General features: G+C 53.3%; 1 protein-coding gene across 4 annotated transcripts in view; it reads right to left on the reverse strand.

Annotated features, from left to right (window-relative positions):
• BCL11B (BCL11 transcription factor B) overlaps positions 1-27,909 on the reverse strand; it is a 96,979-nt gene that overhangs the window by 51,115 nt on the left and 17,955 nt on the right. For 2 of the 4 annotated variants that reach the window (XM_047863982.1, XM_047863981.1), the window contains exon 3: positions 4,935-5,147. The exons of the other annotated variants lie outside the window; for them this stretch is intronic. In XM_047863982.1, coding sequence (XP_047719938.1) covers positions 4,935-5,147 — 213 coding nt within the window. The remainder of the gene's footprint in view (positions 1-4,934; positions 5,148-27,909) is intronic. 4 annotated transcript variants of the gene reach the window in all.

Raw genomic sequence — 27,909 nt, forward strand, 5'->3', positions numbered from 1 at the left:
GGGTGCTCCCAGGCCCTGCTGCCCTCTGCCCCCCTCCCTCCATCCCCAGCTCTCCGTGGCTTCTCCTGGTACCTCCCCCAGTCACGAAAGGAGGCATCTGGGCTCTAAAGACAGGGTCCAGGGCAGCCTCTGCAGCGGTGTGATCCCAAGAGGCAGGAGGACACCACAACAGAACGCGGAACAGGCATGCAAGAATCACTCATGGGTTGTAAATGCTGGACCACCGGCCCCCTCGGCAAGGTAGACATCGCAAGGCGTACAGATGACTCTTTAAATTTTTAATGACTCCCCTGCGAGCCCTTTTTCTGCAGCGAGCCAGCCCCCACTGACACTGGGACCCGGTTAGCCCAGGCAGACTCACAGCAGATGCAACTTTGCAAAAGAAATCGCAAGATCACATCGCGAACCTTCCCCAGACGGAGTGCTTCTGTCCACACGCGTTCCCCCAACACTCACTTCTCTTCTTCACCCCCATACTCACCCCTCCCTCCAGAGTCTCCAGGGAGGCCCTCATGCCCTACTGGGGCGCCCCTGCACCCTCTGCACCAGGAGAGAGGCGGTGAGCCGGTGGGGGCCTGGCTGGTGCCGCCACCTCAGTCGGCATCACCCTCTGGCTTCCCACTGATCCTCCGGTGTTAATCAAACCCAGTCCAGAATGAAACTACAGCGTGCTTCTTGTTCTGGTATAAAATGTGCAAAGCACAGACCATATCATTAACATAAAACTTCCAGAAATAAGGCCACTTTCCAGACAGACTGTATTAATTGCATCAAGCTTCCACAGCTAGGGTGGTCTAGTCCGCAGTGTCCCATTGGATGGCTCCGGTTATAAAAACCAACACAAATGAACACTGGGATATAATTGAAGGAGGACACGATACCGTCTACTGTTAAACCCTACTATTTACTTACAGGTATTCTTTTATCTTTATTGTCCCTTTAACCCGTGCCAAGAAACCCCAGATTAGTTAAATAACACAGCAAGCACAATTTCAGTAGAAAAGTAAATTGAATTTAACTTTACAAGATTGCCCTGTGATTTCAGCATCTACTAATGGCTGCAACTGACTCCTTCTATTAAATCCAAACACTTCCACTCCCGTGAGACCTTGAACTTCACCAAGCGCGTGTATCAATCACTGCGGCTGATGACCATTTGTGGCTTTTAAATATGCAATGACGTTTCTCGGTTCCCTGTCCACCTCACGATGCTGGTACATGATCTGAGCCAGCCAAGAGGCTGAAGGCCTCTAAGAGTGGAACCTGGAGGTCCAGCTTGAAGTAAAATTCCACACGAGGGACACGTAATGACGTGGTGTTGTAAAACCCGTTCTGCTCGAGCGTGAATCAGAACTTCCACAGGGCTTACTCAGCGTGAGGCACTGGGCTCGGCACCTGGCATATATGACCTCATTCGATCCTGAAAACAATCTTGCAAGGCATATACTATCATTACCCCCATTTTATAGGTGAGGAAACTGAGGAGCGAGGAGGGAAATGACTCGCCCAGGGTCACAAAGCCATAAAGGGCAGCAGCCTTCACGCAGGCAGTGGATACATTCTAATGACTGCCTGCCACTCTTAGAAACCTCAGAAAGGGGAAAGGTTCAGGGGAGCCAAAGCCCAGAGGTTTTCAAACCGTTCTCTGAACACCCCACCCCTGCCCTGGGAACCTTAACCAAGTCACGTGCCCAGTCATCCACAGCAGCCTGTAACTGAAACTACAATGATCAGTATCATCTGTTTTAGAAGTCAAACGTGGAGTCTCATTTTTAAAAGTCATGTAAATAGATGATATGATACCTAGGTAAGTGTATATAGGCATATATATTTTTTTATTACAGAAGAGGAAACAGGCCCAGAGAGGGAGACTGGCTTATTCAAGGTTACCGGCCAGGTGGTGCAAAGGCCAGGACCACAGGCCGAGGTTCCGGACGCCATGGGCGCGCCCTGGAGTGGTTCCTACATGAAATTTCTCGGGGGAGAAAGTTCAGTTTCCAGGAATGCCCAGACTCAAAGCCCCCCCATTATTTCAGCAGAGTCAAAAAGCAACAAAGAGCCCAAATCCCTTCTCCCCACCGTGACCATCAGGAGGTCTGGGGTTGGGGTCCTGGGAGGCGGGGCTGTCTGGGACACTAGCAGCCAGAGAGATACACAAACACACAAACCTGTGTGGCTTTCTCCCCCATAAAATCACATCCTTCTATAAATAACTCTGAACGCATTCACGGGCATGCAATTAACCTGTGTGAAACACGGTTACTCCGGGGTTTTCCGTATTAATTTGAAGAGATAGGTTCAGTGCATCCTGATCTGAAAAGAGACAAAACAAAGTGAGGACGGTGGCCCCTCTCCGTCTTTTCAGAGGACTGCTTCTTCCTAACGGGTTACTGTGGATTTAATGACTGCATTCCAACTACTAATTAAATAGGCACTAAAAACACTTCAGCAAACAGCCCAGTGCCAGGGACAGAAGCCACAAAGGGACAAAAACCCTCAGAGCAGGATATTTTCAGGTATTGAAACTGATCAGAAAGGATGGGGGGAACAACCCGGAGCAGACTAATGAACGGGGACCCGACAGGGAACGAAGACGGTCCTGGAAATCACAGCCTAGCTAGCACCAGAGGCCGAGGACAGGCCGCTGAAGAGGGTCAGGAAGGGGGGGGGGGGTCCCAGAGACCCCAGGAACAGAGCTCACCCTGCCTCACTCTCCTCCCTGAGCACCGACATCAATTTGGGGGCTGCTCACGGACTCTAAGCCTTCAGAGTATCAAGCTCTAAAACCCAAGAAGGCCTCTAAGCCAGCAGAGCCAATACGAAAGATGAAGCAGGTTCTGGACGATCAGCCAGGGTCAAATCCCACCTCTGCCCTCCCATCCCCTTCAAAGCAAACTCTCTGCGGGACCCTGATCCCGCTCTCCCCATCTCCACTCACGCAAGCTGCCAGAGGCCAGGGGTCCACCGTGCCTGACTCCTTGGCCTGCCCAGTGCCACAAACTAGGTGCCCAAGAAAGGGCTTTTCGTGTAAGAATGAATGAATGGATGTGAGCTATCAGACCTCCACATCTCTGAGCCTCATGTCTTCATCTGTAAAGTGGGGAGAGTGACGTCCTAAGGTTCCTATGAGAACTGAATCCAAGAAGGCACACGAAAGGCCCAGCGCCCTGGCTACACAGCAGGCCCTCCACACACGGTCCCTAGAAGGAAGTGGGCGGTAGGGCGGCTGCGGGCGAGCATGTGAGCCCATCCAGCGCGAACACCCCTGGATGCAGGCAGGGGCACGAGGCTCCGTGGGAAGAGGGTGACCTGGGTGGGAGGCATCCCGAAGACAGCCACTCAGCCTCCCCGAACCTCTGCTTCCCCATCTGCAAAATGGGGATATAACAGCTCCCGCTCAGCACGGCGGCAGCTTCTAAGCAGAGCCAGAGCCAACAGAGGGTTAAGCAAAGCCCCGGGTGCACCTCTGCCGGGGAAATCATGTTTCTGTACCGCAGACCTTGACCGAGTCTAGTCATAAACACTCAGGCTGATCTTTGATAGTGCGACCCCCCGCGTGGTTGCAGGGGCTGCAGCACTAATTACAGGAAGCCACGAGAGCAGGGCAACCGCCCAGACGAAGCAGGCATCCCTCGCTCAGCAAGCAGGGATCACAGCACGGACCTACAGAGCTGGGACGGGAGCCCCAATCCCCCAGGGGCACTAGGGTGGCCGCGAGCAGGGAGCTGGCTTCTTTGCCAGTGGTGCCGACCCCTTCCCGGACATGTTTAGTCTTCGCTTTGTGACTTCCAGGTATAAGCCCACCAGACATCGGAGCGGGAGCTGCTGAAGGCTGCAGGCCACCTGACCAGCAGGAAGGCCTAGGGACTTCTGGCCCCTGCAGCCAGGCCCACCTGGCTCCACCACGGACAGTCCCTCCAGACAGTTTCAATTAAAGCACAATCTGTCCGGTAACAATCGTTTTCCTTTCTCTACCCAAATCAAGGGAAAGCCTGTAAGACGCCTGGGGACAAAGCTGAGACAAACTGAATCTGCCCCAGCTCTGCACCCACCCTTCTCCTTTCCTGGCCCCTGCCTGGAAACCAGGCCTCAGGGCCCTCACCACCACCTGTGTCTATGTCAGCATCCTGGCACCAGGCCCTGACCAGGAGAGGAGGGGGCAGGAGGCCTCGGCCTGCCATTTCCAGGGACCCTGGGCCACAGCACGAGTGCGGGTCGTGTTCGGGAAGAGAGATGGGGAGGGTGATGGAAAACAGGTCTTTCCACTGTGCTGACCCCCCGTCTGCCCATCTGAATACTGGGCAGCCGCAAAGACCTGCAGAGAGGCGCACAGTAGGCGTGTGCACAGCCCCACCCCACAGGAACCCCACAAGGCTTCACCCCCTCCCACCGCCACAGCTGAAGGGCTCCTTCGGAGTGACTCTTCTGTCTCAGAGTTAATGGGCAACACATTCTGGCAAAGAGAAACTCAGCATTTTGGACGGCTCCAGCGATGGACACAGGCAGCCAGGGAGGGAATCTTCTCCCAGCGCTGCCTTCGGGGAGGGGGGCAGCGACTGGGGTGGGGGAGAGGGGATGGCCGTGGCGGGGGCAGAAGAAAACCTCAGATGTTAAGCGTTATCCAATTAAGGTTTAGCTAAACAGCCCAAAGAGATGAAATCTGGAAGCTGAAGGAATGCATTCTGGGAGTGAGACCCTCGCAAAGGGCGGAGGCGTCCGGGGACCTCCTAAGTGATGGGGACAGGGGCACCAGTGTGCAGTTCCACTGACGTCCTTCACCACTTCCCCGGTGCCCCACTGGGGTGGGACCACACATCCTCCCTGGGTCCCCACCTTGCCCGGCCCACCTGGGAGAGGCAGCGGCCGGCCCTGCCCAGGGCACACCCCGCCACCCCTGGGAGCCCGCCCCCCCCGCCACCGCGGCCGTCTGTTACCTGACAACTGACACTGGCATCCAAAGGGAGCCTCCGTCTGACCCTCACCCTGAGTCCCGTCACCCGAGACCGGGCGTGCGCTGCAGCACGGCAGGGGGAAGCAGGGCGGCGGGGCGCCCAGGGTGCGCAGAGGTGGAGTGATCACGGATGAGTGAGGGTGGGAGGAGGCAGCTATGGGGGCCGTCGCTGGCAGCTGGGCAGGCCTGCACGGCCCTGGAGAAAAAACAATAAAAAAGACTGGTCAGTCGGGCCCTGGACCGTACAAGGGACCCGGGGTGCGGGACAGGGGCCCGGGGCAGAGGGCTGCAGGCCACCCTTCCAGAGTGGGAGGCCCCGGGGTGCCAGGCTTCCCTGCAGGGAAGGCACCTGGGCACAGGCTGGGGGAGCGGGGAAGAGGCCATGGGAAGTGGGGGGTGAGGGGTGAGGGGGTCCTACTTCCACAGCTGCCAGGTTGGGCCGTCTTGGGACCAGACTCCCATCCCTGGGTGGGCGGGGGCAAAAGAAGCTGTCAGGGCCCCTGTACCCAGGAAGACCCCCCACCCACCATGTGGGGGCTTCTAGAGTGTTCTGGATCTGGCTTCCTTTGGGGATTCGTTCCCAGAAATCTGGGCCACCCCCCCTCTGGAAGAGCTGGGAAGCGCCAAGCCACCACCGTTGGCCCTATCAGGACGGGCTGTGTGTTCAGGCCTCGAACACCTCAGTCTACCTCTGAGCACCTGGGCACCAGTCAGCCTGCGGCCTGGCGGACGGCCAGCTGGTGTCTCTCTCCAGCCCAGCGTCCCCTTTAGCAACTTGAGCAGGAAGCACACGGCACACAAGCCCCCAGGCCTTTCGAGAGGCTTTGAACGCTCCCCCCACCCCAGGAAACCCCGGGCACTGCCCACCACCCCTCTTAACACCTCAGCCCCGGCTGGGACGTCTCCACCACCACCCCCCCGCCCCCCCAGTCTAACAGCCACGACACAGGGCCAGGAGCTTGGCTTGCCTCCGCCCAGCCCCACAGCTCGCAGGCTCCCCAGCAAGGCCTGCGTTTGATTTGGCCGTTTATCTTAAATGGCTAAGAGACCACCAGGGCAAAAGTCTGTGTGAAGCCCTTGCCAAAACCACAAGTGAAGAAGCCCGAATTCCCCGGGTAAATAATTGAGCAGGGAAGCATCAGGGAGACAAAAAGAAAACATCAACGAGATGAGGGGCAGCTGGGCCCCAGGCCAGCTCTGCCAAGGAGGCCACCCGAGGCCGCTCACCACCCCGCACGGATCTGCAGGGTGGAGGTCTGCCCACTTTGTGGCCCCCACAAGGGATTCCCCCATCCAGGAGAACCACGGGACCCTGCAAGCCCACTTCGAGCCAGGATCCTGTCAGTCCTCATCCTGAGTGAGCTTCCCAACACGTCCACGGGGCAGGGCTTGGGAGACCCACTGCGCAGACCAGGAAGCCGGTGACGTGACCACAGAAAACTGTAGACGCCAGCAGCCAGCCCCGCCAAACCCTGGCCGCCCGGCTCCGGGAACCAGAACTCGTTAGCTACAGCACCTGCCTCTACAAAACGTGTGCTATCCAGGGCTGGGGGCCTCAGGACCCCTGAGAAGCCCTGCAAATGTCCTGCCAAGAAGCCAAAGCCACGTGGGCTCCCCTGGGCCAATGAGGACCTCGGATGAGGCTAAGCTCGGGACCCGGGATGTTGCTGAGCCCGGGACGGTCCCAGGAGGGCACGGCCAATGACCCCACACAGTTCCAGCCACACATTCGGTGCAAGCCCCCAAGTAAAGTAGGCACCTAAGGCCAGCGTCACCTGCCTCCTCCCAGAAGCCTGCCCTGGCCAGTCCTTGCCTAAACCCCCACCCCAGCACTGGACACTGCACATTCGGCCCTGTCCTCGTCAGTCTGGCTTCGCCCCACGGAAGGCTCCCGACACGGCTTTGTGCAGAGCACCTACCACAGCAGGCAGTTCACCACCAATACGTCACTCAGCAGGGAAAACTGTCCCCGTCCCAGAGGGGGTGCTGGAGCTCCGGGAAATCTGGGACTTGAACCCAGTTGCATCTCCAAAGGCCGGATATGTCCCGCCAGCCCTCGGGCTGCAGCTGGGGTGGAGTGACCGGGGTGCCCTGGGATGCTGAGAAGAAGGGCCGCGTGGAGCAGAGGGAAGCTGGAGGGTCCCTGGGCTCAGTAAGGCCACGGGAGGCTGAAAAAGAGCAAACCCAGGCCTCCAGGCTCTGGGTGAAGCGGTGACAACAGCCACCACCATTTACCATGGCTAAGAAAGAGTGACAGGAGTGTCCGGGGCCTGATGACTGTCTTCCCAAGCGGTGACGGAGCAGGACCTGGGTCTCCAAGGTTGCGAGGAAGGGTCAAAGGGCAGGTCCAGCCACAAACCTCTCCTTCTGGAAGGGCCAGGCTTAGGCCAGGGCCTGTAAAGGCAAAGTCGTCCCCCAACTCAGGTAGCAGTGGGGGCCGTGCTGCCCCCTGGAGGGGCTTCCAAAAGCCTCCTTAAGAATTCCAACCTGAGGACCACCTGCTCTAGGGGCTGGCTCAGCGGAGGCAGGGAGAGGACAGCAAGAGCGAGTGGCTTCTAACCCTAAGCTGCCCACAGAGGACACTCCAGGTGCTCTCCGAGGACCTCCGACCTGGGGGGATCCCCCTCACCCGGAGCAACTTAAACCTGGAGCTCAGTCCAAAGGTGGATACTCCAGAAAACCTCTTCTGAAGCTAGAGCAAAAGCGGAAGGTGACCCCGAAAGCCACCCATTGTGTGATAGTCAATGTCCACAGTAGGCAAATCCATAGAGACAGAATGCAGACAAGAGGTTGCCAGTGGCTGGGGGCAGGGGCATGAAGGCTGGTGGGAACGGGATTTCCACTGGGGGTGATGAACGGTTCCGGAATTAGTGGTGGTGATGGTCGCACAACGCCGCGAATATACTCAAAATCACCAACTGCACACCTTAGAATCGTTCAACTGGCAAAGTCCAGGGCGAGGACTGTCTCTGGCCTCAGCAGGCCTCCCAGGCCACCTCCCAGCCCTCACCGGTCCTCGAGGAAGAAGTGTGTGCATTCAGAAGAGCAGACAGGAAATTGAGAATGCACCTGACAGAGCACTTGAGGCAACACGCTGGCAACACAGAGGAAGCCCGGAGCTCAGAAGCAGCCTTGGAGCAGAGGGAGCAGAGGCCTGGGTCCAATCCCCTCTGCCATTTCCTGGCCACATGACCTGGGGCGAGTCACCTTCTCGGAGCCCTGCCTCTAAAGGAAGGTCAGGGCAAGCCTGGCCAGAGCCTGGCTTCTAGCGAACACTCACTGGATAAACGGCTACTATGGTCCATTTATTTTCCACTCTGGAACTTTTCCTGCTCCCTGTGGGTCTTCCCACAGCCTGGCGGGGAATGCCTGCCGGGTGCTCTCCTGGCTCTGGAAAGCACCCGCAGAGCCCTGCAAGACACTCTTTTACAAAGGATTCTAGGTGGGTTCCCCCTCTGGGATTGGAAAAGCACCGAGGTATGTGGCACAGGGACACCAAGACGCCATGTCAGCTTTATTCAGGATCCAGGTGGCTTAAAAATAAAGCCCTGGCTGGCTCCATTCCTTGTCATGGAAGTTCACTTTCATTAGGGAAAGAAAAAAAAAAAAAACAACAACGAATACATGTATCATAGTATTTAGGGCCAGCGACCCCCACCCTCACAAATGAAGAAACGGAGGCTCACAGAGGTTAGAATGTTGCTCTAGAGGCCCCAAAAGGTCCAAAAATAAGATCCCTAAAAACGTTTCTTAGGCTCCAAATCAGGATGTAAGGCAGTTTGCAAGGCATCCTTTCCGTGGGGGTCTGGAACCTGCCGCGCTCTCCTAGAGGGGCCCTGCAGATAGATGTTCCTGCTTGGTACTCACACATGCGCACTACCCCGCGAGCACGCCCACACCCACCGGCATGTAGACACAAAAAAACGCGCCCGGAAAAGCCCGAGCCTGGTCGTGAGGGGAGCGAGCACCTTTCCCAGTGCTGAATCCTCGGGCGCCCCTCCCACGCGGAGGGTTCCAGATTCCCAGCCAGCGCCAGGCGCTCGGGAAGACGCGGTGCAGGAGACGTGTATTTTTCTCCCTACTGGTGCTTTTCAATTGATACATTTTTTAAGCCAAGAACTCCTACTGATAGCGCAAAAATGAGTCATAGATCAAGGAGGGAGACAGACAGGGAGCGAGCGCTGGTGAGTGAGGGCCACTAGCAAGGAAACCTGACAATCCCCGCGCCCCCTCCCCCCCATGCCAAGACATTAATTCTCACAAGTCGGAGAAAATTACTATGCATGAATGCAAAAAGCATGATCAGGAGTAATTAACATGGCTTCATATGCAAATTTTATTAATGCAGAAGTACAAAGTCATTATGCAAATGAAACTTACGTCAACTCTCTTGACAAATATTCATCTCTGAGGCTCAAGTTTCTCCCTTTTTATTTATTTATTTAATTCCCCCCCCCTTTTTTTTCCTGGGTTCTTTTTTTTTTTTTAAGAGGGGGTGCGGGGGTAGTGCTGGTGACCGCTTCAGCAGCAGCAAGCCATGAGGGCTGTTTGACAAGTTTGCAAAGTTGTTTTTCAACCAGAGAAATTTATTCTTGCATTGTTGATTTTTTTTTTTGTACAAGACAGCTCATAGGAGAAGAGGAAAAAATAAAAAAAAAAAAAAATTAAAAAAATTAAAAAAAAAAAAAAAAGCTCTGGGCAGCAGGCAGCCAATCAAAACGCCAGAGCCTGTAATGAGGGCGATTGATGGCTGTTTGGCTTTTACTGCAGGGTAATGAACTAGAATCCAGTCTGAGGAGGGGGGAAAATATGAATATTCATGAGACTGTGCTCCTGCCTTTGATGATTAAAGAAATTTTTAATATTCAAATAAGCGCTTGCCAAGTGATTAACAAAGAACATGCACGCAGAAATATGGAAATGTGAGCCGGGAAAGATTTGAGAGGCGAAGAGACTGCTGGAAAGGCAGCCCCAAATTTCATAAACAAGATCGGCAGATAACCCAACTCGCACGCGGGCAAATAAAAACATTTCTTTCGGATCGCTTAAATATTTTGCCAGCTACTTTGTCTTAAGGATGATCAAAATGCTATGTATGGGGTGGGGGGGCGCGGGGAGAGAGACCGAGGAACCAAGGAACCGAGTAAAGTCAAAAGCACAGCTCGCATGTAAGAAACATCCCAATTCTAGCCCCCCTCCCCCCAACACCGACGGGAAATCAGGACTCTTTTTCCGGTTTGCTAGACAGAGAGGATGGAGGGAAGCCAGCTCAGGCTTGAAAACCCAATGCTTGAGGTTCAGGCCTGACTGTTTTGGGGCACCCACCGCCGACAGTGATGGGGCCTGGGTTGGCACATCAGGACGGGTGGTCATGAGTTGCTTCTAGGCTGGCCCAAAGGCCCGAGAGGGTGGATGGTGAGATCTAGAGAGCTGAGGGGCTCCCCTGAAATCGGACCCTGGTCAAAACACATAAACAAGGTGGTCACAGGGAATAAACGGGGGCATGTCTTGGGAAGTTGCAAGGACTCAGCCTTCCCACGGGGCCTGGCCTGGGCATCCTCAGAGGCACGGAGGGAAGAGCCCCACCGATGGTGTGCAGGCTTCATTAGCTGTGCGCTAGGGCCGCTGGCTCATATTTTAACAGCTCCACCATGGGTTCACATTGAAGCACATAATAACAGTATTAGCTGGTAAAATGATCCTGCAGTTAAAATACATCTAATTAGCAGCCGATGACATCCATTTTGGCAATTTCCTATTTGAAAGAAGTGGAGCACCACCTTAAATGAGACAGGCAATGGCTACTCACCCCACAAGACCCAGCCTTCCCACCATTTGTCTCTCTCAGCTCTCTTTTTTTTTTGGGGGGGGGGGACTAAGACAGCACGAAGAGAGAAGGATTCTAAGCAGCCTTCTTTGTTACTCAATTTCAGAGCTACACCAGTTGGGGGGGGGGGGGCACTCAGAAAATAAATTCCCTCACTCCACAGGTATCATTTAATGTCTTTTTCTTCATTTTTAACCACCAAGGGCTGGTAACCAGCAAACGCTAGAACTTGCTTTTTCATTTCATTATAAAATACATCATCATCATCATCATCATCATCATCATGAACAACAAAGCAGAAAGGGAATCCAAGCATTTACGTGAACGCCATGTAAGTCACCATGAAAACCCACAAATGTCAGGACAGGTCCCCAAGTCAGGCCAAGAGAGCAGGCTGTGTGTGCAGCCCGGCTCAGCTCAGTGCACCAGAGCATTTGGAGGATCGAGAAATTCTCTGCGTGGAGCTGAGGCCACCAAGTCCCCACCTCCCACTTTTGGATCCTCCTTCTAAGTCAGGCCCAGTCTGAGTGCCCATCACGGGTCTCTGGTCCTTGCTGCAACGGCGTTGAGGTCGGGGGTGCACGTGTTAGCGTCCTTTATAAGACAAGCAACAGAAAGGGGAAATGAGGTCTCACAGGGTTCGCACAGCTGTGTTTAAAGACATCCTTCAGGGCCATCACATGGGGGCCATAAAAACAAAGCTCCAATGGGAGCTGGGCCTTTACTCTGGCTTCCTGCTAAAAACGGCAGCCCTTTCACATGGCTGGGAGGGTGGGGATTCCTTCCCATGCAGGTGAGAGGGCCTGCCTGGTTTCCCAAAGGCCTAGAGAGGGCTGCTGCGGGTGCCAGGCAGCGGGGAGCGGTGGGCTTGCCAAGGGCCTCCAAGAACATCTCTGGGCTTGAGGCCAGTCCAAGTGCCATTTCCCCAGTGACCATCCAGAGACCCCTACATGCCCTCATGGCCCTCGTGGACATCAGGGCGCCGAGAAGGCTGGGCCACCGAGCGGAAGCAAGAAGCAAATCCCTTCCAGCACCCCGAGACAGGCCACCTTCCGCCTCACGCCTCCCCCTTCGCGCACTCCTGAGATCTGTCACAGTGAATCACCGCTTCCACTATTTTCGCTCCCCAGCATGCTGAACATTTAATGCATCCCCGAAAAGGGAGAGGCAAGGCAAAGCAATGACCGTGCCCTTCGAAAACACTTCCACCAAGGTTTGGAAAGGGAAGGTCGTCCCCGGCCACTGCATCCTGCAGTCAGAAGCAGGCACACACGCCCACCCCAGCGCCGGGTCCAAAAGCACCTGTTTCAATGGCCACCGACCCAATTTCCTCAAGATGCAAGAAGCCAAAACACTCTGGGGCAACGCCCTGGGCCAAGGATCTGTAAGGGTTACATCACAAATTTCAAAACCTTCTATGGCCCTTCCAAAAGGCCCGGTAAAGTAGCACAGGAAATGTCAGGTGCTACTCGGGAGGAAGGATGTGTCTGAATCATATTCTGCCAACTCTTCAGGGTAAACTGACCAAGTGCTCGGGGCTGACCACTCCACCCCCAAGTGGACAGCTGCCAGGGAAAACGTACAGCTTCAACTCTTCTGCTCATCATTCAGGGAAATCCCTAGAGCCCTCTCAGCTGCTGGAATGCAAATAAACCGCCATCATTTGTCCTCTGGCCGGGATGCTGAGGCCTCTGAACCACGGCTTTGAGACGCACACAGAAAAACAGATAGGAGTCCTCTCGGGTGACCTCGGCAGTCAGGGTCCACCAGATCGGGGCCCACGCTCCTGGAATGGGCAGGCCTGGGCACAACAGAAGGTGAAACCAGATGTTTCACCCGTTAGAAAAATGTGCATATGCACATCTAGTAGACAGAGATGATACATATATGCATATACACACATACATGCATATATCAGCAACGTAGGCCACGTTCAAATGTCTCCATGCATACCGGGGAATCCACAGAGGCCAAGGACAAAGAGGAGTTGACAGATTCTCTGAATCTCACCATTAAAAACAGCTGGTCAATACCCAGCAGAGAAATTTGCCCCTTTTCCCCAGATTCAGACTTTCTGATCAGAGGCTGGGTAGCTGCTTCAGTCTTCCAGTTTCTGCCCTGGACTGCGATTTACCCAAGATCCTTCAGTAATGTCCTATTACGTTACACTAGGAGCCATTAACAGTACATCACGCACACCTTCCCAAAGCACTCCTGGAGACAAAGCGCATCCTATGAACTGAAGTAAAAAGCTGGATAAGTCATCTGGATTCCAAACATCTAGAATTTGGACTTGGGGTCAGGATCCCATGCCCCTTTCCCAGATGGGCACTTTGTGGCCAGACTCCAATGATAGCCTTGGCCAGGCATCTCTTAGGCATGTCCCTCCCCATGAACACTCCCCGTGGAGTGCATTAGTTTAGAGTTGGTGGGGGGACAGGGAGGGACCTCAGTCAAGACAGAAGCCACATGTCACAGGAGGGAAATACACCACGAGATGACTCTTCAAGATTTGGTGCCTACAGTGAGTTTTAAACTAAGGACACTCTCCCCGCCCCCCCCCCCCCCCATCAGCATCCACTGTGCCTGACATCTGAGGAATGACCTGGAAACACTGAATCCTGACACTTGTTAAAAAGCTGGTCCTCTACAGAACATGTTTAAAAACTGGTGAGTTCAAAAAGTTGTTGCGGTTTGCAGGCCCCACAAACTCCCAACACTGGCTTTGGCTCAGCCCCCACGCGCAGAGAACACGATGTAGTAAATAGAAGGGGGAGGTCTGAACTCTGAGCATCCCACAGAATCGAGAATGAAAACAACTCAGCACAGCCAATAAAAAAGCACATCAAGAAAACAGAGGGCCCAGAAAGGAGGTTACTGCAAGGACTCCAAGCCAGAGGCAGCCAGGAAAAGGGACAGCAGTCCCAGGTACAGACGGAGTCGTGGATTTGAGGAATGTTGAGAGCATCATCAACCTTTATTAAGACTGGACTCTAAAATCCCTACCTGCACAGTAAGGGAATGTGCAACCATGAGGGCCAGCAGGGTTTCTTGTTTTAGAGGGAAAGAAATTGAACTTGGTGAATAGGTGGGGAAGGAAGGAAGGAAGGAAGGAAGGAAGGAAAGAAGGAAAGAAGGAAGGAAGGAAGGAAGGGAAAAAGGAAGGAAGGAGAAGAAAGGAAGGGAGGGAGGCAGGGAAAGAAGGAAGGATGGAAGGAAGGAGGGGAAGAAGGAGGAGGAGGAGGAGGAAGAAGGGAAGGATGAAAAAAGAAAGGAAAATAGGAGGAAAGAAAGAACAAATTGTAGAAAAGGAGTCACTGCTATAGTTTAAATGCATTTGTTGGTTTCACTTACATGTGTGAGAATTACGTGCAACCATCTCTACCATCAATAAAAAAATCCAGCTCTCCCCTGCCTTTTGCTGTTGACGGAGTCTTTTGTTTTTCTCTCCTTTTTCATTCTTCTTACCTCCTACTAATGGACATAGAGAATACTGAGGCGCGCTGCTTTGCATCCCGTAAGAACAAAATCTTTCTGTGGCCTCTTTATGTTTCCAAGCCAAGTCTGAAATGTCACTGCCTAAAACATTGAGCAGGCCTGTAATTACTTTCAACAAAGTAGCTCCTTTAAACGGAGTTTTCTGCATGTAGACGGCATGTAATATACATATTGTGAGCCTTCCTTTCAGCATGGGTAGCATTTGACGGCTACAATCACAAATTTTCTTCTAAGGGAGCAGGCTGACAGCCACCTTCTTCCTTGTTTTTTGACGTGAAATCCATTTTCTTCTCCTGACACACTGACGGTGATATGCAGTGTGTGCACAACAAAATTTGTAAAAATTAACACTTCGCGGGATTAATTGAATAAAGATTGTTAGCACATTAACACGGGGAACGCTGCTCCTTAGGCTTCAATCTAGCCACGCTCCCCGAGCCACTGCCAGTGTAACAGAGGTTTACAAGCAGCTGAGGTTTATGCCGCTATTTAATGTAATTAAAGAAACCGGTAGCACAGTCCTCCATGGAAATATCATTTCTATTGCAGGGTATTCCCATTAGAAATTGGGGGAAATCATAGCACGCGGACTTTGATTTTGTTGTAATTTTTTTTTTTTTCCCTTGGCTGTCTTTGAAACGGAGCCGATGTGCTGGGGCCTCAGACAGAACCCACTGCAGAAACCCAGCAAAGATTCCCGGATAAGACAAGCCTGGGGTAGGAGCCTTCAGCGTTGTCTTTTTTTTTTTTTTTTTTTTTTTAATGGTTTTTGAAACTGCTCAAAAAAAAAAATGTTTTTTTTTTTTTTAATCTGTTGTCTCGGCTGCAATTCTCTGCCCAGCAAACAGCATATCATGACAATGACTTTTCAGATTACCCCCCACCCCGCCCCCCCTGCAAAGGACAGGGTGGATAAAGATGCAGAAAAAGGGAGGGGTCTCCCTGGCCACTCTTCTATATAAACAATGATAGCTCCAGACCCGGATCAGGACTAGAATCTAACGGTAACCTCAGAGGAAGAGCACAGAGCAGGCACTGCTCAAGAAGGCCTCAGAAACGAAACACACACAACCAACCAGAAAAAAAGAAAAACAGAATCTTCACACCACATCATCCAAAATGGCAGAGAAAATGAAGTCTTGGGGCTGAAGGGAAGGGAGCCTGACTCAGCTCTCCAGGCCCTAAGCATCCTCTCCTTTCTGAAGGCTGCCTCCTGCCCTTGGAGCCGCCAAGTGCAGACGAACGTGAGACCTGTCTCTAAACCTGCACCTGCTCCGCGCGTGTCCCTGTGCCACGGGGGTGACTGCATGGGATTTTTTTTTTTCTTCCCCAAGTGCATTTTAATGCTCTTATGCTATATCCTAATTTCTTGGGGGAGAAAAAAAACATCAGTGTCACTAAAAAAACGTCACTCTGTTTTGCAAAATCCAGCAGCTTCCTTGGCAGCAAGAAAGGCTGGCTGGCATTATCCCCTCATTTGACAAAACTACTATTTCTGGGCATGTGCTCAAAAACAGGTAGGAAGCAAATGCTGAGAAATAAGGAAGTAAAAACAGGCAACAGATTTTTCACTACCAAGAATGCCAAGCGTAAACACGATTTATTTAGCTGTGTTTAACGTGCCTGTCCTCTATGCAACTAGGAGCCCACTTGGGTTGAAGGAAGGGTGGGGAGGAGGGGACAGGAAGAGGGAGCAGGGGACAACGGGGACAGAGAGAGGAGGCAGGCGGTTCTGTACGAGGACCTCCTAAACGGTTCGGCTCAGTTTTAGGAGAACAAGATTCTTCTGCCCCGAAATACGCGCATGTGTCAAAAGAAGGCAACACTAATATGCCAGTTAATTAACGAGCCGCCACTAACAAAGATACAAGACCCAGCTCCTGCAAACAATATTTACATGGGCGTCGCGCAATCTTCTTGCCCACTTCCCTGGTCTTTCTGCAAAGCCTTGGTCTGGGGGCTGGGACAGGCGCTGAGGCCCCTCAAGCTGGTGGGAGGGGGTTCTGAGCTTCGAAGTCCAGACACGGGGGAGAGGGGGTAAGTATCGCTGCCCTCCCTGCCCATCCTCACAGGGCCACGTGGAACTGAGCGAGATCTGTATTCAATTAAGGAGCACCAGACAGCTTCTGGCTCCTTGCCTGCACCAAAGCAGGCTACGGGTATCTGCTGTGCCCCCCACCCTACCCTGGCTCTAATGCTAGGGAACAAGGGCTCTATCAAGTCCCCAGTGGAGAAGGCAGAGTGCCACGCTGCCCCCCCCCCCCCGCCAACCCCCAAACTCAAGCCTGGGGTTTGAGTCCTGCCGGGGTGAACCAACAAAATACATAAAGCAAGCATCTGTATTTTCTAGCTGGTGATACTAAACCAGAGGTTTTGGGCCCTGCCAGAGGTCCTTCCTTTTAAAAATCTAATTCAGGTTCCACTCAGCATTGGCTGGAAAAAAGGAACCAAGCCTCATCAAAAGATAAACAACAACCCAAAAGTAAGATGGAGACCCAAAAGGACCGTCAGGGCTCCCCGTTTCCCCAGTGAAGGTGCCATTTCAGAACAGCCAGCTGTGTGCTCTGGGAGCATAAATGCCTATTTTTGTTAGCTTTGAGAGGTGGTGGCCAAAAAAAAAAAAAAAAAAAAAAAGGAGAATTTCCTCACCAGTCTGCACCGACTTCCTTCCTCCTCTGCACCTAACAAGACTGTGCACTTAAATGCTGCCTGCTGTATGCATTCCTCTGCACCCCCAAGTCTACACCCCCTCTGCCCAACCCCTGTCCTTCTGGGGCCACACTCCAAACGTCAGTAAAGCTACTTCTTCTGGTATAGTCAGGTCAAGAGTAACAGCTAACCCCACTCCGTGTTAAGATTCTGAATCACGTGACAGTCCCCAACAGGAACAAAGAGCTGGGGTGGCGTGTCAGTCCCCCAAAATGAATGGGAATCGGGGAGAAGTATTTCCTACTGGTATTAGGTTACTAAATTGAAAATTCAAGCCCTCCCCCTTAGACTCCCCCCTAAATCCCCTAATTCTTCCTCCTTGCATTGAAAATGACATGCTACACAAGTAGCTATTTGATTCCTTTCCCTTTTGCAAATTAGTCACCCTGCCCCCGTGGACTGAACACCATTAGAGTCTATACTTTTGCGATGTCTCTGAAATCAGCAATTACTTCACTCTCGCGGAATGGTTTGTTTTCGTATCTGGATACGGTGGCAGAAACATAATCAATTGGAGATCCCCATTTTATAGGTGAAGAAACTAAGACACGAACTGATCTGCCCGGGGCTGTTTAGGAACAAACACATCTGAGACTGTGTGAACATCCTGATTCCGGTGCTTCCACGAGTTCAGTGGCCCCTAACACTCCAGTGGCAACAAAAAGGGATCGAAAGGCTAACCGGGGCTCAGGTGCGCTGCTCCGGGAGGCCACGCTTCTAGAAAATCCTACACAGAAATCTCAATTTCTCAAATAAAACTGAAGATGTTTAACTGCATCTCCAAAGGAGGCCTCTGCGGGATCCCTCTAGATAACAATTCCATTGGTATTTCAACAGCATCAGGGCTGACAAAACCCCCCATTCCCAAGCAAATGTCCCACACGTGGCTCCTGAATAAAGCAGGGCAAATCACCTGCACCTCGCAGACCGGGCTAGTGGCTTAGAGACCACAACACAAAGCAGCCCACCCCGTCATTCAGACACAAACTGGTGTGTGCCCTCAGAAGGCACGAGGGCACCCAGGCAGGGCTACAGAATCCTCTCTTCCAGGAGGATTCTAGACCAGAGAACTTCCGCTGCCCTGCCCCAAGGCTTAACCTAAAACTAGAGGGAGAAATCACCCATAATTTTTATCACTGTGGAGTCGTCAAAATAAAGAAGGCAGAGATAAGCTGGCTTCCTCCTCCTCCTCCGTGTAATAGCCATTAAGTCAGCCAACCACACGGTTACCTGCCTTTCAAGCCCAACAGGAACAATTCCCCCCATAGGCACCTTGTTTCCAAAAATCCTAAAATGTATCACATCCCTCTAAAGGGACTGCAGAGACCTAGGATAGGGCCCCTCAAACACACACACATAATTAGTGTTTCATCTTTCTTTCTGTAAAGGAATCCGGTAACATAAATATTAATCAAACACGAGAATCTGACTTTCCAGTCTGGGACCATTACGAGTGCTGGATTGTGATCTTTACAGATATTTACAGATATTCAAAGGCAGATTCTATCTTGTTGGAACTGTTATAAATGGACGTCTGAGAAATCACCGAGCAAGTTCAGGCAGATATGAAAACCTTCCTGTCCAGGACTGCCAGCAGCTTTGAGTTCCCAAGTGTTGAATTTGTTACCTTTTCTGTAGGCCTTTCAAAAAAATAAATTGACAAATGCCTTCAGATTCCTCCAGAAGAAAAGCAAGCTGCTCAAAGTTCGGGATAGCTAAATCTGAGATTTAAGACTGACTCTTACTCTAAATGCCATGAAGGCATTGTTTACAAAATAGTTTAGCCTTTGATAGCACAGAAAGTGCGATATTCTGTTATGATTTGGGTCAGCCCAAATCATAAATAAATATGTATATACATATTTTTAAAAATTACCTCGACTCCTGTTACAGCAAATGTATTCCGTTTGGTTCAGACCTATTTCTGAATAATGGAAAATAGAGACGTGGTTCCAACTGTAGCCTAGAAAAGCTGTCACAGTGAAGGTAAACTTTTAATCTTCTATAGGCAAACAGCATACATTTTTATTTCTGGAGTAACAGCTTTGGGAAAATGTTTGAACATTTTCTTAAGAGCTTTGTGGTAAATACATTGGGCGTCCAACCACTGCTTTTCTGGGTCTTTAAGGGTCTGTTGGAGTGCTTTAAACAATTGGAGGCCAATTTTTAAGAAGCAAAAATAAAGAGAGGCTCCTAGCAAGGTGACCATTTGCATACAAATTCTCTTTCGGGGGGTGCTTATTGTAAGAGAAGTCGGGCTGGAGGAAGGACTGACATTAATTCCCTGTAATTCCACGAGGCTTTGTGCCCTACTCTACTAGAGGGTTCCATTCCCACACAATTGGGAAAACACTTTTGTTCTTGAGTGTTTTAAAATCCCAGCCCCCAGGAATTCCCTCTAGAAAAGCAGGCTCTCCCTCCTCCCCCCACCGGGGGGTGGGGGGTGTGGAAAGCTACAAAGAAAACCACTTTGGGACGGGACTGTTTGCCCTGGATGGACACAAACGCACAAAGGAACTCTTTGAGGCTCCCTGCAAACGGGCCTCACCTGGATCCGGGGAACTGCCGGGCTCTGTCGGGCCAAGGTGGGCTGATGCCGGGCTCGGTCGGGCGCGACCCTTTCAGAGCGCTGGCGGCGGGCGGAGAAGGGATCGCGGGGCGCCCCCAGGACCCAAGACAAATGCCCGGGAAGGAACGCCACCCCAGAGAGGAGCCCCGCCCCTCGCGCGCTGGTTTTGAGGCTGGGGCCACTGGCGGGAGTTTTCAGGGGTCCTGAAATGCAATTCCCCACGCCCGGGAAGGTCACTAGTCAGGGCGCGCGCCTGGGGGTCCGGGAGGGGAAGGAGGGTGGAGGAGGGGCGGGCCCGAGCGCACAAAGGGGCCCCGGGCCGGCGGGCTCCCCGCCCTTGACCTTGGGTCTCCGCCTCCATCCATCTCCGCCCGCTGCCAGGGAAGGGGGCTGGCCCGGGGCCAAGGGCGAGCTCGCAGGGCTGCTGCCGGGCGGGGGCCGACAAGGGGCCGCCGGGGGCGGGGGGAAGGGGCTCGGAAAAAAGGACTGCAGAGTGCTCCGAGGAAACCTGCATTCCAACTCCCCCGGCTCCCTCTGGAGCCAGGTCCCGGGGAGGCTCCGATTCACTGCACGCCTCCCACCCCCCCCCCCCAAAGCAAAAGTTGCTGGAATGCACCGAGGAAGCCCCCTCCCCTGGGCTAACCCTACGACTCGCCCACTCCCCGCCCCCCTCGGACCCGGGCCGGGAGGGGGAGGGGAGCTGTCATGGGAGGAAGAAAGAAGCGCGCCTTCCCGGCGAGGCCAGACGCGGGCAGGGTCAGCTGCGCCTCCGCCCGCCCCTCGCCGCCCCGCTCGGGCAGCTGGCCCATTAAGCCCCCGAATTATGCATGGCCCTGGAGCCCCCTCGGCCCTCCCGCCCCAAGAAGACACAATCAACGTGCGCGGCGGGCCAGGGCCGGGAGAGCAGAAGAGACGTGGCTGATGGTCGCCTAACCGCGCGCCCCGGGGCGCAGGCTGGAGAGGCCGCGGGCGAATCTGCGAAGCCGGCTGCCCGGAGGGGACCAGGCGCGCCCAAAGGCCCGGGAGCGGCGCCTCAGAGCCCCCCGCGGGATCGCAGCCGGCCGGATGGGGGGTGGGCACCGACCGCGGAGAAGGCCCCCGGTACAATCACGGTGTTGCCAGTGTCCGACCGTTTCCGCGCGGGGTCCGCCTGAGCTGTGCACCACCCGCCTCGGGTGTGCCCGGGCTTGGAAGTGAGAGGAGGGGAGACTTACGGACCCCAACCCTGGAGCCCCCCCAGGGGCGGGGCCTGAAGTCCCCGACGGGCCTGTCAGGAATTCTGCCCCTGCCCCCTCCCACGTGGAAGGGAATGATTTGCTAGGGGCGGCACCGTCAGGGACGGAGGCGAGGAGGCCGGGAGTGGGGAGGGTCGCTGGAGATCCCGAGAGGGGGCAAGATGAGTCTTGAAAGTTGCAACCGTCGGGGCACACGGGACATTGCATTGGTGGTGAGGCAGGTGGCGCCTGGTTTCATGGGAGCAGAAGTTCAGTCTCAGGGTTGGTTGGATTCTGATGTCCAACTCCCCACCGCTCCCCATAGTCTTAGAAGGCGCCCCCCCACCAGGGACCCCCAGCACTAGGCAGCCCCGAGGGTCTCGTCTTCCACTAAATGCCATTTTCGGTGTCCCGAATGGCTGTGCTGTGGGAAAGCAAGTCCCGGACATCGGAGTGTGGAACTTGTTTGCTATCTTGGGCCCTGTTTGTTTCTGGAAATGAGTTCCCTCTCGCTTTTCCTTCCCCTCAAAAGCAAAAGCCAGGTCAGGAAAATTATATACTTCTTTTTCCCAGCGAATAAAGGCGCCTCCTTTGCAGGGAAAGTTTTACAAGCCAATGATGTCAATGATGCAAGGAGAAGACCACACTGTTTAGGTTTCTTAATTGGCTGGCTTTGAACTCTCGGTGGGAGGGGGAAGGAATCCACTCTGGCTCCCTTGGAGAACTTAGTTTTGTGGGGTCTACCAACCTCAATCAAACGTTTTAGCCAGTTGCTGGGGTGGGAAGGGGTCATCAAAGCTTTGTCCTGTTTCTCCATAAGGGAAACAAAGAACCCTAGATGGCTAGAGAGGAAGCCCAGGACAGACAGTCCTGGCCACCACCACCCCCCTCAAGGGGGGACCCCTAGAACCCAGCTGGGGGACTACATTCTCCAGATGCCATGCTCTGCCCGGAAAAGTCTTTAAAACAAAGCCAGTGAGTGCTTTCTCTATGACTTTCAAGGATTCCTTTGGTACCTGAAGTCAGAAAAGCTGAATTGTGCTTTCTGGACACTGCAGGGTTGGACAGATGTCCTCACTGGAGCTTCCTCACAATCCAGGCACGGGGGCTAACAAGGGGCAGGGCTCTGTTCATGGGGGTTCATCATGGGTGGGCACTGACCCACACACCTGTTTGTACCTTTGAGTCTGGATTTATCTGCCTGCATCTAAGGCTGTGTCCACACTTGCAACCAGAAGCTTATGGAAGGTGTGCGGGTACTCAGCCCCGGGGCGGTCAACAGCCCTGATCAAACGTTGCCTTGGCTTAGAAAACTAGGTGGCTGTCCTGAGCTGAGAGGTTCACCCCCTTCGGCATTGCATCTGAACAGCTGTCTTCTCTCCACAGCAGGAATGGGGGGTTCTGACTTCTCACCTCCAACAAAAGGCCATTTTGTTCATATCCTTCTACCCAAAGGAGCCTGGGGTCCCAGTTTTCATGCAGTTGGGACCAGCAGCAAGCACTCTCCCAACCTAACTCTCATCAAGTGATTACTCGTTCTTCTGTCACACATTCATCCCCCCACCCCCACCCCAGCACAGAGTCATCCTTCCTAAGCCATCCCCTCTCCAGATCAAAACCGGCAGACCACCAGGAGGGCCCTAAGGAAACCCACTTAAAAACAAAATACAAACAGGGGCGCCTGGGTGGCTCAGTTGGTTAAGCGTCTGACTTCAGCTCAGGTCATGATCTCACGGTTCGTGAGTTCGAGCCCCATGTCGGGCTCTGTGCTGACGGCTCAGAGCCTGGAGCCTGCTTTGGATTCCGTCTCTCTCGCTGTCTCTCTGTGCCCCTCCCCTGCTCATACTCTGTCTCTCTCTCTCTCTCTCTCTCTCTCTCTCTCAAAAATGAATAAACTTAAAAAAAATTGTTTAAAAAAATTTAAAAACAAAATACAAATGAAACCTAGGGGTACCCGGGTGGCTGAGTAGGTTAAGCGGCCAATTTCAGCTCAGGTCATGATTTCATGGCTCATGAGTTTGGCCCCGCATCAGGCTCTGCTTGGAACCTGCTTGGGATTCCCTCTCTTCCTCTCACTGCCCCTTAGCCATTCTCATGCGCACACGTGTTCTCTCTCCCAAAACAAATAAATAAAAATGAAAAAAATAAAAGAAGGGGGCGCCTGGGTGGCTCTGTCGGTTGGGTGTCTGACTTCGGCTCAGGTCACAATCTCGCGGTTTGTGAGTTGGAGCCCCACGTCCGGCTCTAGGGCTGATGGCTCGGAGTCCGGAGCCTCTTTGGATTCTGTTTCTCCCTTCTCTTTGTTCCTCCCCCACTCACGCTCTGTCTCTGTCTCTCTCTCAAAAATAAACATTCAAACTAAAAAATAAAGTAATTACATAAAATAAAATCTAGAAGCCTTGCCCTCTCCAGAAAGGCCTCCAGGTCCCTGGGTCCAGCTCGGAGCCTCCAAGTCCTGGTCACCAGAAGCCAGGAGCTCCTTCTTGGGCTTAATTTGGGCAAGGCCGACACCCCTACACCCTTAGGTCAACCGGTCACCACCTAGGAACGCCTGGGTCACGGCTGGCTTCGGGTTTTGTGGGGCCTGAGGTTTATACCATTCGGGAGGGAGGTCCTTTTAACAACAACAACGAAAAAAAACACCAAACCACACCCACAACATCAGGGTCAGGGCCTGGAAGACATACACGAGTGGTCCCGAGCCCACACTCGGTCACCCTCTCCGTGAAGGCAGCACATCCTCCCAGAAGGCTCTCTGCAGCTTTGAGCAGAACTAGTTCTCATTTCGGCCACTAGTGTCTTCAAAGAAAGTTACTTCCTAAGCCCAAAGGAGGAAAGCCTTTCGGGCCGCTGGGTGGGAGGGTGTAGGTAGGAAGCTTCCCCTCCCCCAAACGTGCGGGGGTTGGGGGGGGGGGGGGGAGTCCTGCAGCTGTTGGAAACCACTGGTAGCTCCGTCTCCTATTTCAGCTCAGGAAGCTCAGGCCCAAAGAGGGGGAGGGTACGCTCAAGGTCACACCGCCCGTCAGCCGCAGGGCATGGACACGTACCCCGGGTCTCTGGCCCGAGCCCACTCCGCCTGCCACTCCCCACCCGCATTCAGTAGGCCTGGCTCAGCCCCTAACGGCAGCTTTGCACAGCGGTCGGCACAAAACCCACCGACGTGCACAGGAGCGGGGTGGGGGCAGGTCCACCGTCCCGACTTCTTCAGCTCCCACGAGACTCCAGGTCTCGTCGCGGAGCTTGCCCCTCCGGGTGGAGATCACTCGTCGTCTGGCTGGCAGCAGAAGCGGCCTGTGCCAGCCGCAGTTACAGACCCTCGTGGTCCCCTGGGCTCCCTGTGAGGAGGTCACTGGCCAGGAGTCGGGAGCCCGGCGCCCGGGCTCGACTCTGCCGCTGCCTCGAGAAGTGTTTATGCAAAAGCCTCTTAACCCCTCTAGGACTCGGTCTCCTCATCTACAAAACGAAAGTAGTAACTGATTTATCACCTCTCATGGGGCAGAGACAGTGGATGGGAACAGAGGACGAACTACGACCACGGGAAGCACAGCGGCGCCACAGGAAGAGCTTGACTGCCTGAGTTCACACCCTCGGCCCCTTCTCACCAGCTGTGTGACCCTGGGCAAATTACTCAACGTCTCTGTGCTTCAGTTTCCTCTTTGGTATTGTGGGCTTCATACCAGCACCCTAGCTCCTGGAGGTGTGAGGAGGTTTAAATCAATAGTTGCCAAGCCCTTCAAACAGTGAGCGGTCCACCGTAAGTTCTTGTAAGTACGCGTTAAATTCAAAACCCAAATATGAAAATGCAGTCTTTTTGTTTCTTCAGGGAAAAGACGAACCCGAGGGCACAGGGGTGACAGCGGGACTGCCCTAGTTATAGTTTACTGACAGAGCCCCCTCCTGACAGTTTCTACAGCTAATGGTTATGCATCAGTCAGGAATGAAAATTGGCAAAAAAAAAAAAAAAAAAAAGGCTAGCTGTCAAGGGCCTAATAAAAAACTTACGCCAACTGCTAACTATTTACTGTCAAATGAAAAACCCAATAATAATAATAATAACTGAGGCTGAGGGTTCCCCACCTGAGAGCCAGCGCCTTCCCTCACTCCCTTCCTTAACTTCCTCTCCTCTTCCTGAATGGCTCTGCAAGCTTGGAAATCACAGATAATAAGGGCCCCAAACCTAAAGGAAACCTGAGGAAAAAAACCAAAATGACCCTGTAGCTAATTAGGATTTTTTTGTCTGTCTTTATTTACTTACTTACTTACTTATTTATTTATTTATTTATTTATTTATTTATTTATTAATGTTTCTTTACTTTTGCAAGAGCAAGAGACAGAGAGAGAGAGAGAGAGACAGAGACAGAGACAGAGACAGAGCATGAGCGGGGGAGGCGCAGAGAGAGAGGGAGACAGAATCCGAAGCAGGCTCCAGGCTCTGAGCTGTCAGCACAGAGCCTGACGCGGGGCTCGAACCCACAAACCGCGAGATCATGACCTGAGCCGAAGTCGGACGCTCGACCGACTGAGCCACCCAGGCGTCCCTTGTCTTCTTTTGATTTCAATACAATTTTCAACTACAATTCAGTGCGACGGTCATGTTTACAGCTGCTGACACTCTGCAGCCGTTGGTACCATTTACCTTCAGTCTCTGGCCCCCCGTTTACAAGTGAGGAAACTGGGTCTCCGCAAGGGAAAAGGGCTTGCCTCCAGTCACACGGCTTGGTGTGGCGAGAGGGCACCTGACTCCAGATAACTGGGGTCTGGGCTCAACCCTGCCAGTAACCAGTTCCCGGTAAGAATGGGAGGGTCAGCAAGGAGACCCTTCCAGCTCAGGCCAAGAGGCCACAATCCCCACACGGATCCCTCCAGTGGTTCTCCATTATTAATAACAGCTAACAACTCCACAAGGACCTAGTGCGTGCATACGTGGTCTAAATCAAACCTTGCAACAAGCCTGAAAGATATCTCCATGCTACAGGAAATGGGGACTTGGAGAGGTGAAAAACTGGTTGAAGGTCATTCAACAAGTCACTGGCAAACCCCAAATCCCAGCCCAGATCCACCCATCTGCATTCACATCTTATTGACTTCTTCCCCACTGCCCACCTCTCCAAAACCTTCACCACGAAGTACAGACAACAGTATGATGTTACCACAGACCGTGGGTCAAGACCTCTGGGGCCTGAAGGCCCTGGGCCATATCCGCAAGGTCATACCCTGGGATGCTCTTCGAAGACCTTGGACAGGGTCTAGAGGTAGCGCCTGCCCCCACAGGTCTCGCCAGCCAGGCAGCGTTGGACTACGCTTCCCTAGAAACCTCCATTCCCTGGGCTACCTGAGGTAGCCAGGCAGAGTCGAGTCTGACTCCACTTTGCCGTGTGACCTTGGGCAAGCCCCTTAGCCCCTCCAAGCATTAGCTCAAAGTGGGGTTAGAAATACCTATTTCAAAGCGGGGTTAGAGGTATCTGTTTTAAGGTTGGTATCTACTTCAAGACGACATAAGCCAAGAAAAGCACCTAGCACGATGTGGGTTACCAGGTAGGCCCCCTCTTTCTTCCCCATCGGCCACCAGCCTTGCCCAAGTTCTGGGGTCAGCCCTACTATGCCTAGCCCCAGGGCCATGTCTCTTAGGCAGCACCCTCCACTATTCCTTGGTGCAGACAGAACTAATAATTAGCTGTCACAATTTAATAATACAAAAATATAATCCATGCTACAACACACACGGATTTAACTAATCTTAATTTGGAGGCAAAATAACAACTCTAAATATATCAAGCGCAAGTTTTTAAAGACACCCTGCAAGTGGGGTTTATCTCCATTTTCCAGCACAAGCAAGTTATTTAGTTTCTTCCACTGGCCAAGCTAATATTCTCCTTTTCACATTTATCTCTTTTTTTTTTTTTTTTTAAAGTCTGAAGTGCACATTTGCAGAGCGGCATGTAAATCCTCTGGCTGATCAGAAGCCCTTTTCTGCAACACATTTTGACTAGTGATGGGTCACTGGGACCCCAAACCAAGTCCCCTGCCTGTGTCCCGCCTGCTACGAGGACCCCCTCCCACCCCACCCCCTGCCACCAGGTGCATCCCTGTCCCTTCTTAGGTTCTAGATGAAGATGTGCAGAGCGGGTGGGGCCATCGCAGCAGGGAACTGCCTGCTCCTTCCAGCCCAGGGGGATCTGCCACCTCCTGTCACCCGCTGCCTCCTGCATTTCTCCAGAAATCTGACATTTGGGGTTTGGGGAAAGGACGGGGAAAAAAGGCAAAAGGCAAACCTATGACTGACAGCTGATGGCTCATTCCTCCGGTTACAGCTCCATTTGGTTATGGAAGGGGTGATAACACGTAAAAATGAATTACCTGTGATCAAGAGCCTTCCCTCCAGTGGCTATAAAATGGGGATTTCTAAGGAGGAATCGGTGTAAATGGCTGAGAGAGATACCCCAGGTGAGTTTTCAAGATTCTCACTGGAGAGCAAACACCTCATGCTTTCAAGCAGGGTCCACGCTCTTTCAGAAAGCTTTTTAGAAGCTTCCGCCTGTCAGGCATCTGGTGGCAGGGGAACCCTGCATTAGGTGGGTGCCCTATAGGCCTCCGTCCGTCCCTGGCATGGGACTGAAAAGTAGGTACACGGGAGGAACCCGAGGCCCAGAAAAGTGAGGCGGCCTGCCTGGGTGGGGTCTGGAATCGCACCCCTCCTGACCGCCACCAAAGCCCATGCTGCCCACGGTCCTCCCCAGGGTGACCCACTATCCGCGCGGTCACCACGCGACAGTAACGTGACCAAAGATGGCTGGGGGAGGGGGACACACAACAGCTGCGCGGACTCGGTTTCCCACGGCGGAATTCTCCGAGCCCAATGGAAGTTTCTCCCCAATTCCTGGAAGGCCTACTTTAGCACCACTAACAGCACGGAACGATGGAGCTGGGGTAACAGCACCAGCAAGGGAGGAGGAGGAGGAGGAGGAGGAGGGGGAGGAGGAGGAGGAGGAGGGGGAGGAGGAGGAGGAGGGCGGAAGGCCGCAGCACGTGGGCCGGGTGCCAGGCACACATCATCCGTGCCCCACAGTTACTGTTGGGTGAGGAAACTGCAGCTTGGAAGGTCAGGTCACCCGGCCAAGGCTGGCAGGCAGCACGTGGCCTC

The sequence above is a fragment of the Prionailurus viverrinus genome, chromosome B3 (genome assembly GCF_022837055.1).
Source record: "Prionailurus viverrinus isolate Anna chromosome B3, UM_Priviv_1.0, whole genome shotgun sequence".
NCBI lineage: Eukaryota > Metazoa > Chordata > Mammalia > Carnivora > Felidae > Prionailurus > Prionailurus viverrinus.